Source organism: Cygnus olor, chromosome 5 (genome assembly GCF_009769625.2).
Source record: "Cygnus olor isolate bCygOlo1 chromosome 5, bCygOlo1.pri.v2, whole genome shotgun sequence".
Classification (NCBI taxonomy): Eukaryota; Metazoa; Chordata; class Aves; order Anseriformes; family Anatidae; genus Cygnus; species Cygnus olor.
Window position 1 is genome coordinate 64,422,203 of NC_049173.1, and position 9,797 is coordinate 64,431,999.

Genomic DNA, 9,797 nt, shown 5'->3' on the forward strand with positions numbered 1-9,797 from the left:
AGTAGTAAGTTTAGCTCCACAGCACACAACTGAGTTCTAGCCTTTGTGTACTAGGGTATCTTGTTTTCATAAACAAGGATGCGAGGTTTTTGAGCTGGGCTTCAAACAGACCATTTGTCCAACAGCCTCAGATATTTGAGGGCTGATGGTTCAGCCTTTCAGCTGAAATACGCCTTCAATGTAAAGGAAGGATGTTGAATATTCTTTTACTTTGTTAAAATGTTGCTAATTGCAGGAGGCATTTACTGTGCTTTTTTGGTATAGGAGCGGTTTCTCTTAATAGGAACTTTGGTTTGTCTGTATTGTTCTTTTTAGGGGGGGAGGTTGTTTCCTTTTTTTTTCTTTTAAAGGTAAAGGCAAAATATTTGATTACCTAACATTTATTTGCTGCCTTTATGAAGTGTATCTATGTACTGCATTGATAGGTGTCCTTCACTGCAAATAGCTTTGATATAGTCTTCTAAAGATGAAAAATGGATGGTCTAGTTCTCCTTCAATAAGCTTTCTCTTTTCAGCCATTATTTCAGTGTGTCAGTCAACCAGACCTGAGGGTATGACACATCGCCCTAGAGCAGAAAATTTTGTCTTCTGCCTTTCATTGTCTATTACAGACCTACAAGTAAAGAATTAAGCTTAATGAAAAAGGTTGTTGCTTCCTCTTTGAAAAGCTAATGCAGTGTAAATATATTGGTGAGCAGGGAATCTGTCAGTGCAACGTGGAATGATATCCTGTCAATCGGGTGTTGAGGCTGCAGGGGAATCCCTGGGAAGTCTACGAAGCCCGTAGTTATTGGGGCAGAAGCATGCACAAGTTGAAGTGCACGTATGCAGAACACCAGGTAGTTTGCAGTTGTGGTGTTATTAATCTATGCACTGAATCTATCCATGAAATTGATGCGACTTGATGTTTTGTGGAGATTTGAGAGAGTGGGAGCAAAGGGAAGCAATGCAGGAAGAGGAGGGAGGCAGAGCGGCTTAGGGAAGGGGGGGCCTCCGAGGCGTGGTTGGAGGGCAAAGGGAACTCCACACTGTGAGCTGTACACAGATGTAACTGTCTTGACTGGGAAGTACAAGTGTTTCATTCGCAAAGTCTGCAGACAGAATGGCATGGGTGCTCAGGTCAACAAGGAAAGGGCTGGTCTGAAAATGAGAAGGTGCAGAGGAAGACAGGCTGGCTCCATTACTTGGAGAATTGCTGAGGGAAGGGAATTCGACCATCCATTAATGAAAGAAAACTGATGTCTGCCACTGCTTGAATGGGATGATGGAGTTAAAAGAAGTAAGGAAAGCTTTGGGTTAACCATTATCTTCATTTGGTTAAAAAAAAAAAGTTCACACAAGGCACATGTGTTCCAAGATAGGCTTCTGGCAGTCATTTTGTTCCTTCTTTTCATTGAAGGTTAATGTGACCTTGCATAAAATGCTTCCTCTTGGGGGGAGAGGAGAAAAAGAACTACAGAGAGCTTGGCTAAGGGTGTGCAGCCGAGTGTTTTTTATTTTTTCACTAAGGAAAAATTGGGATGGAGTGGCAGCATAATAAATCTGGACATGCAGGTAGAATGCATGCAAGTAGAAGCAAATAAACCTTGTGGTAGGGGATTATTATTCATGTCCCAGAAAAGACTTTGCTTAGTTTATGTATGAAGAACAGAATAGTACCAGCTTAAGAATGGGACCAATTTTGTCTTTTTTTAGGGTGAGGGAGGAGGCAAAGGGGCCATTTGTCACTCTTATTTAAAGTGAATAGGTTCCACTTTTTTTTAGTAGTTGCCTTTCATAGTAAATAACAATGAGCTTGGCAACAATTCCCTAACATGATAATGTTTCAAATACAAGTTTAAAAAAATCCCTAACCAGAGCGGACCATATAAGCTATGTCTAAAGATTCTATGACTAGCTGCTTCATTTGGATGGGATTGCACCCTTAATTGTGAAAATGCACAAGAGCATAAAGACTAATGTGTTATATGCTAGGCTAGGTCAAAGCTCAAGTCATTAAAACCTTTCCAAAAAATGAAGTAGCTCCTAAAATGCAGAATGAAGAAAAAGCTGTGTGTTACTCTGTTAAATTTTTGTTGGTATAAAGTTGCTGGTTATGTAAACGTTAGAATGTACTGGATAGTTAAAGTAGCCAGAGTACTGCATCTTCTCTGATAAAAGCATTCTCCGGTAGAAAGTCTCACTCTCGGGCAATAAATATATTTCAAGAGAGGGAGGAAGAGAAAGAAAAGAAGGCAGGTCTTGGTTCTCAGGGAATAAGCCGGATGTGGTTAGCTTAGCTATAGAGCTGTGTCTGATATGGTTATGGGGACTGGCGAGGATTTGACAGGAACTTGCCAAATTGCAGAGGCACACTTGAGAAAAGCATTTCTCAAAGAGAAGCAGGACTTTAAAAGAAAGGCAGTTACTATTCTGTCATCTGATCCTTGCATACAAGCAAACAAAATAAACAAAATGTCTCCTTGCTTTCCCTTATAACAGTAGCTGAGTCACGTTGATTTAAAGGAAGAGGAAGTTTTGAAGGGACAGTAATTTCAGTAGCTGAGCCACCACTGAAACTACCACATTCTGAAACTAAATTAACTATACTTGTTGAGGTTCCCTGTAACTGGTATTGTATGCTTATATATTGCTTTCTCATGAATGTTTAGAGCTTATGTATCTATTAACTGTTATTTAGTTCTCCCAGGTAAGGTAACCAAACCTGCTAGTACATAGTATTTCATTGGTACAGGACCAGGTTGTAGTAAACAGTGTTTTTCTAAAACAGAAGACAATTCCTAACTTAAGTAAGCATTTATAAAATGCTCTTGGGTTCAAATGTCTATACAAGTACTCTGGGGAACATAATAATATGTTAAGCAGAGCTGGTTTTACTATTTTACACACAGTAGTGCTTCCTGTGCATTAGTACTGTACCTCCTGTTGTGTCCAGACAGGACTGGTTCTTGCTTCTCTTCATTCAGCTGTAGTGTCTAGCATATTTGAACTGACAGGTCTTAAAAGACCAGCTTACAGAAGGTTTCTGCAGGAGTAGGAAGCAACATATAGTCAGTTTGTAATACATGTTTCAAGATGATATGTAACAGGGACAGGATGGTTCAGGTTGTAAGTCTAAAAAAGCACCTCATAGTTCCTCTGTCCTATATATATGGTAGGAGATGGTTTGGAATCACAGTAAGTAACATTTTACCATAAAGTGTTATGTGAAATTGTAGCTGGTGCACAAGGCAAGTGTTAGAAATAGTGAAAGCTGGGACTGTTTCTACCACACATCCTTGCTCTTGCAGCCCTCTGTGTCCAGCTAGTTCCTGGGCTGGAGGCTAACGTGAAGCTTAGCAGGCAGCCCGTAGCACTACTGAGCTAAAACTGCTTCTGCTAGGATCTGGCACTCTGGACTGGAGAGTAGTTTCACAGTCTGTCAAACAGTTCCCAGGGCTTCTACGCTTATCTTTGTCAACTGTGAAATATAATCAGGACAGTGTTTTATGTTTTTTTTTTTTTTTTTTTTTTGTGTGTGTGTGTTTTGCTGGTTTTGCTTTTAAATTGATAGTAATTTGTTGCTAGAGGCATTTCATTATTTTGGCTAGGACATGCATTAGGCTATTCTGTTGTTCAGTCAGGATGGATTACTCAAGGAATTTCACAGCAAATGTACCCATAGGTGCTGCTCCACACACACAAGATACTTCTGTGCTGTTAAATTCCTCATTATCCCTGCTAAGGCCTATTCCTTCCTTTCAGGTACTTAGTCCTCATGAAGTTATCAGCATTACTTGCCTTTTCATATAAGCAGAAGTTGGGGAATATACCTGGTTTTATTTCTTCTATTCTTTATCTGTGTAGTTAAAAATACTGAACCCTTGACTGCAAGGGGACTGTGTTATTCATTGCATATACCTGCTGGAGGCAGAAATTACACATACTTAAAATGGAAAACTTAAACCAACAAACTCCCAGACCTCACCAGTTGTTTCTTTGGATTGTGATCTATCTAATACAGGCTGCTCAAATAGCAGTGCAAACTTTTAGGCAAAAGAGAAGAGTATCAGTGGAAGCTGTTTTGTTCTTGTCATTTTTTTTTTTAAATAGGCACTCCAGAAAAAAATGAAGGAGTGCTCTCAGCCCTTCTGTAAAGCTTGCAGTTCCCTCAGTGTGTGAACAGTTCTGAAGAAACTGAAAGACCTGTCGGTATTATGAGTTGCTGTATTATGATTAAACTTGAAAAAGGTGACAAAAATTTCTCACATGCATGAGACCTGAAATGTTTCATGTGGTCGAAAACCAAAAATGACTTATGCTTTTGGAAGTGGCTGAGAATTCCAGGTCCTTTCAGTCAGAGAGGATGGTTATAAACTACGGTTTGTACCTAGAACAACTTCATTGATTCATGGATGAAATCTGTTGAAGGATACTAGAGGATCAGAGCATTCTTTAAGGAAGTCTCAAATTTTTCTCTGAATCCAAATTCTGTGATTGGCATTTGTAATGTATCTTGTTGAAAAATCCCTTATATATAAAAAGGGAACTATTAACTGACAGCTACTTTATTTTATTGATAGCTCTGATGATTGAATAATCCTCCCCAAACGAAACTGTCAGGATTCTGAAACATTTTGACTTGCTGAGGCACTAATCCATTCATTGCTTAAGGAATATTTTAGAAGGCTTTAGTCATTGTTGTCACTGACATACATCAATTAACAAAGTAAGTTTATATATAAATATAACAAGCATGAATGACCTTATTTTGATTTCAGGTTGATACTCATATCCATGCTGCTGCTTGCATGAACCAGAAACACTTACTGAGGTTTATTAAGCATACATATCAAACAGAGCCAGACAGGATTGTTGCAGAGAAAAAAGGCAAGAAGATGACCTTAAAGCAAGTCTTTGAAAGCCTTCACATGGACCCTTATGACCTCACTGTAGACTCTTTAGATGTCCATGCGGTAAGTAAGATACCAAAATAAAAGAGAAAAAACTATGTTTTCTAAGTGTGAAATTCTGTTTTCTACATTTTTTTCATGATAACATTAAATCAGAATTTAAACTCATGCATTACTTCACGTTTGAACTAAGCATAGTTCTTTTCTTCTTTGTGCATTTTATTTCTAGGCAATTTTATTTATAAACTATTTGTGTACTTAAAACCAAGATTATTTTTTTTCCTTCTATAGGGTCGTCAAACATTTCATCGATTTGACAAATTCAATTCTAAGTACAATCCAGTTGGTGCCAGTGAGCTGAGGGACTTGTATTTGAAAACTGAGAACTACATTGGTGGTGAATATTTTGCTCGCATGGTCAAGGTAAATAATTTTTGTGCTTTTCCAGCTGTAGAGAAATAAGGGTTAGCAAAAGATTTGTGATAACTGTATCTAGAGTTAGCAGTGTGGTTAAGTGATTCTCAAGTGTTAAGCTTGCTCTACCAATTTATCAGAAAGGCCTCTGCTAAGTCAGCCACTGCTGCTTCCTAAACAATTGTTTGAGCTCTAAACTGTGTGTAAGTTCAAACCAGAGTTGTGTGCAGTTTCAAACTAATGGGGAGCTGCCAAGACTCAAATCACTGGCTTAATATTTTGTTAGGATGTAGTTGGCTGGTGCTAGTTGCTAGGGAAGGGAAGACCTAAGAAAGCACCTCTACAGAAATCTGTATCTGCACACACAAGGCTTCAGATTTGCTTCTTACAAGAAAAGACTTAGTTGTATTCATGAACTAGATATCTACGATTTTTAGATATACATAAGTACTTGTCTAAAATTAATAGCCTTAAAATTACTTACTACCATGAGTTCTAGGTCAGATTTGTTAATGCTCTGCTTTATTTTATGCAATCATTTATGATGGTATAAAGTATTATTGTTCTGATTTACCAATTTTGAACATATGTCTTGCAAAAATACTTGGAATAGTTGCACAAAAATTTTGTCCTCTAAATCTAGGTGTTACAATTAGTTATACTCAAATGGCATTCTGGTAGAATATTTAAATACCTAAAATAAAGTAAAAAAACAATGAATTAACAGACAAGCAATTCCCTTTAAGGGGTAACAGTACAAAGCTATGCCTGGTCTGAGGAAAATACAGTGGTGAATATACTACTAGCTGTTAATGATATTCAGTGTCCATACTAAAGCGAATATGTTTATTGTTCAATAGGAAGTAGCCCGTGAACTAGAAGAAAGTAAATATCAGTATACAGAACCCCGATTATCCATTTATGGACGGTCTCCTGATGAATGGCTGAACTTGGCAAAATGGTTCATTAAACATAAAGTTTATTCCCCAAATATGCGCTGGATAATTCAGGTTCCCAGAATCTAGTAAGTAATCGTGAGTTCTTGGTAATCCTAAGAGTTTGAAATCATCCTAATGAATTTGTTTTAATTTCTGATTTTTTTTTTTTTAATGGCTTATGAGCTGTTCTGTAGTTCTATTTATAAGCAACAGCCTGGGAAATTTATTCTTGACCATTGCTGCAAATCTCCTGACAGTCTGGGGGTGGAGGAGGAGATGGGGTTTAAATGTACTCGTATGAATCTATTCAAAACAACTGTGAAATACGTTAAAGCCTGAAGATACTAAAAACAAAAAATCACAACTGGATGAAATTAAGTTGGATTCAAAGAGAAGGTAAAATGCAATTCAGTAATGAAAATAAATCAACTCTTGAATTCCGTAAGGGAGCAGAAATTGCTCTGCAAGACCATTATCATCAAACTTCCTCAAGACCAGTGACTACATGACAGTGAACTTAGAAATGCAACCCACATTGTTATGACCAGCATGTTATATTAAGTTGCAAGCTTAAAACAGTATTAGTACTGCTAAGTTTTTAAGCATACTTTGGGACTTTAAGTTCTTTATTAAATGGTTTGTGTTTCTACTACTGTGTATTGTAACTAGTACAGTCTCCCATGATGATTTTGCCAGCCTTAATGGCTGAGCTTTGTGTTTTGAAATTGCATAGTTGGAATATGAGTAGAGAAAGAGCTGTTATAGTCGCGTGTATCTCCCAGAGTGTATTTCTCACTAAGGAGAAAGTTCCTCTCCTTTCATAGAATCACAGAATCATCTAGGTTGGAAGAGACCTCCAAGATCACCTAGTCCAATTTCTGACCTAATGCTAACAAGTCCTCCACTAAACCATATCACTAAGCTCTACATCTAAATGTCTTTTAAAGACCTCCAGGCATGGTGACTCAACCACTTCCCTGGGCAGCCCATTCCAATGCCTAACAGCCCTTTCAGTAAAGAAGTTCTTCCTAATATCCAACCTAAACCTCCCCTGGTGCAACTTTAGCCCATTTCCCCTCATCCTGTCACCAGGCATGTGGGAGAACAGACCAACCCCCACCTCACTACAGCCTCCTTTAAGGTACCTGTAGAGTGCGATAAGGTCGCCCCTGAGCCTCCTCTTCTCCAGGCTGAACAACCCCAGCTCCCTCAGCCGCTCCTCGTAAGACTTGTTCTCTAGACCCCTCACCAGTGCTTCCATTAAGTCATGCATTTAATGACTCACTGAAGTACTGCCTCTCTTTTGTGAAAGCCTCACTAAACCATAATATTTTACTTTCATTTAGAGTAGTTAAAACTAGAGAACAGACTCTCATGAGGGGTGATTCCTTATCTCCCTTTTTAGTACTTGGATTGCTGTAAAGGAAAGGGTCATTGTTCTTGAGACTACATCTACCACTGCTTACTTGCACTATTTTTGGAGCGCTCAGGAACTTCTGCAGAGTCTGGATGGAGCAGAATGCCAGGCAGTGCAGGAAACAAAGTACAGAAACAATCCCTGCCCTGACATTAAACTTTGGATTTCTCAATCCTGGTAAAACTGAAGCCTTAGAATATAAACAGAAATGAAAGGAAATGTGAAAACTGATGAAAAACATAAGATGATTAAAGAATAGTCACAACTGTGTGTATTTTTTTCCCCTTCAGTGATATATTTAGGTCAAAAAATATTCTGCCTAGTTTTGGGAAGATGTTAGAGAACATTTTTGTACCTTTGTTTGAAGCAACAATCAATCCCAAGGACCACAAAGAATTGCACCTTTTCCTCAAATATGTAAGTATGCTCGGATTTTCTGTCTTACATGAAATGGAGCCTCTCCTATTCAACACAGCTGTTGCCAGACACTAAAAGAACCTTTCTCCTATGTAGAATACTTATTACTGTTTTAAAACAGCTCAACAGCTATTTATTTGTACTGCCAGTAGTCCTCTCTATAATGAAGGACCAAAAAATGTTCACATGCTCTTGCGCAGAGGGAACCTACTAATCTGGTATGTGAAGGAGCTTGCCTCTAAGACTGACCTCCAAAAAGGAGGCGACTGAAGGGAAACAACGTGTAGATCCTGATGGGGCTCAGGAAAGATCTGGTTGACCTCATTAAGAGAGACATTTGTGAATATATCTCAAATCAGAACTCAAGGTTTCCTGGGAGCTTCTGGCCTACAGCTGCTGTTCAAATAACAAAGCAGATGAGTTCAAAGGGTTATAATCTGTATCTGAGACTTTTTTTTCTTTTCCCCTCACCCCATACTGTTGTGCCTTGTTAAGATGGCCCAGTTCTGAACACTGATGCATCAATGGCAGGACTCATCTTCCTGCATAACAGGAGGAATGTGTCATGTTCATGCTTGTTCTTTATTTGTGCTTCTGCAAACCCTGCTTCATAGTAGAACTAGTTTCTGGAATGAGAGTTGCTGTTTGGGTAACATTTCAAAGAAAACATGGTATTCCTGTTGTCTGCATGGTATGGTAAAAGGGCAGAACAGCAGGACTGCTAGCATAAGGAGGGAAACTAGATGCTTTGTGCAAACAAGTCCTGAAACAAGAGTAAGTAACATCAAAGTTTGCTTCTTGAAAGCACTAATTCCTGTGAATCTCATCTCCCACAGGTGACTGGCTTTGACAGTGTTGATGATGAATCCAAACATAGTGGCCATATGTTTTCTGACAAAAGCCTTAACCCTGACCTCTGGACCAGTGAGAAGAATCCCCCATATAGCTATTATTTGTATTATATGTATGTCAACATCATGTTGCTAAACAACCTTAGGAAGTAAGTAGTCATTTTGCTCTGTTATGAGTTTCCAGAAAGAAAAAATCAGTTAGTAATCTTGGTCTCGACTGAAGTCTGTGTCTAAATCACACATCTTTGTAAGCAAAGGTTATCTCAAACGATTTTAAAGAGTCCAAGAGGGGTACATGATTTATTCTGAAAATGTTAACTATAGACTTAAATGAAATACTCAGAAATTGTAAAGGCATCAGATTAATATCTTCATTTGACATTTGTGTATAAATTCCTTAAATCTGAATACATTTAAAACAAAAAAGAAAGAAAAGAAACCCCACAAAATTGACTTGTTGGTCTTTGTCCAGATTCACAGTGGATTTCCAAATCTAACATACTTGTTGGTAGCTTGTTATCTCCTGGTGATTTCAGAGATACAAAGTTGTGAAATGCTAGTTTAAGGGCTGCTGCCGTTACCGAAGACAGACAAAGGAAGCCATAAATATAAACCACACATCTAGCTAATTAACTTAAATGTCCTTACTGATTCATTCAGTTTTATCACTTTTGATACCAATGCCTAGGCAAGTAATGCAGGGATGTATGATTCTGAATAAGAAATCATGACTGTGAAAGCAAATTTTGGCATTGGTTCAGTTAAGCCTGAAATTCAACTTGAGGTTATGTTCCTGAATTTATAGCTGATTTGCCAAGTGATCTGTACAACTGACTCAAATTGAGGCACAGAGAGGTCATCTGTTGAT

At 38.3% G+C, this 9,797-nt stretch overlaps 1 protein-coding gene across 10 annotated transcripts in view; it reads left to right on the top strand.

Annotated features, from left to right (window-relative positions):
• Positions 1-9,797, top strand: part of AMPD3 (adenosine monophosphate deaminase 3) — a 34,302-nt gene that overhangs the window by 15,066 nt on the left and 9,439 nt on the right. For all 10 annotated transcript variants that reach the window (XM_040559187.1, XM_040559189.1, XM_040559191.1 and 7 more), the window contains 5 exons: positions 4,761-4,955; positions 5,184-5,315; positions 6,167-6,330; positions 7,952-8,078; positions 8,915-9,078. In XM_040559187.1, the coding sequence (XP_040415121.1) occupies positions 4,761-4,955; positions 5,184-5,315; positions 6,167-6,330; positions 7,952-8,078; positions 8,915-9,078 (782 nt within the window). The remainder of the gene's footprint in view (positions 1-4,760; positions 4,956-5,183; positions 5,316-6,166; positions 6,331-7,951; positions 8,079-8,914; positions 9,079-9,797) is intronic.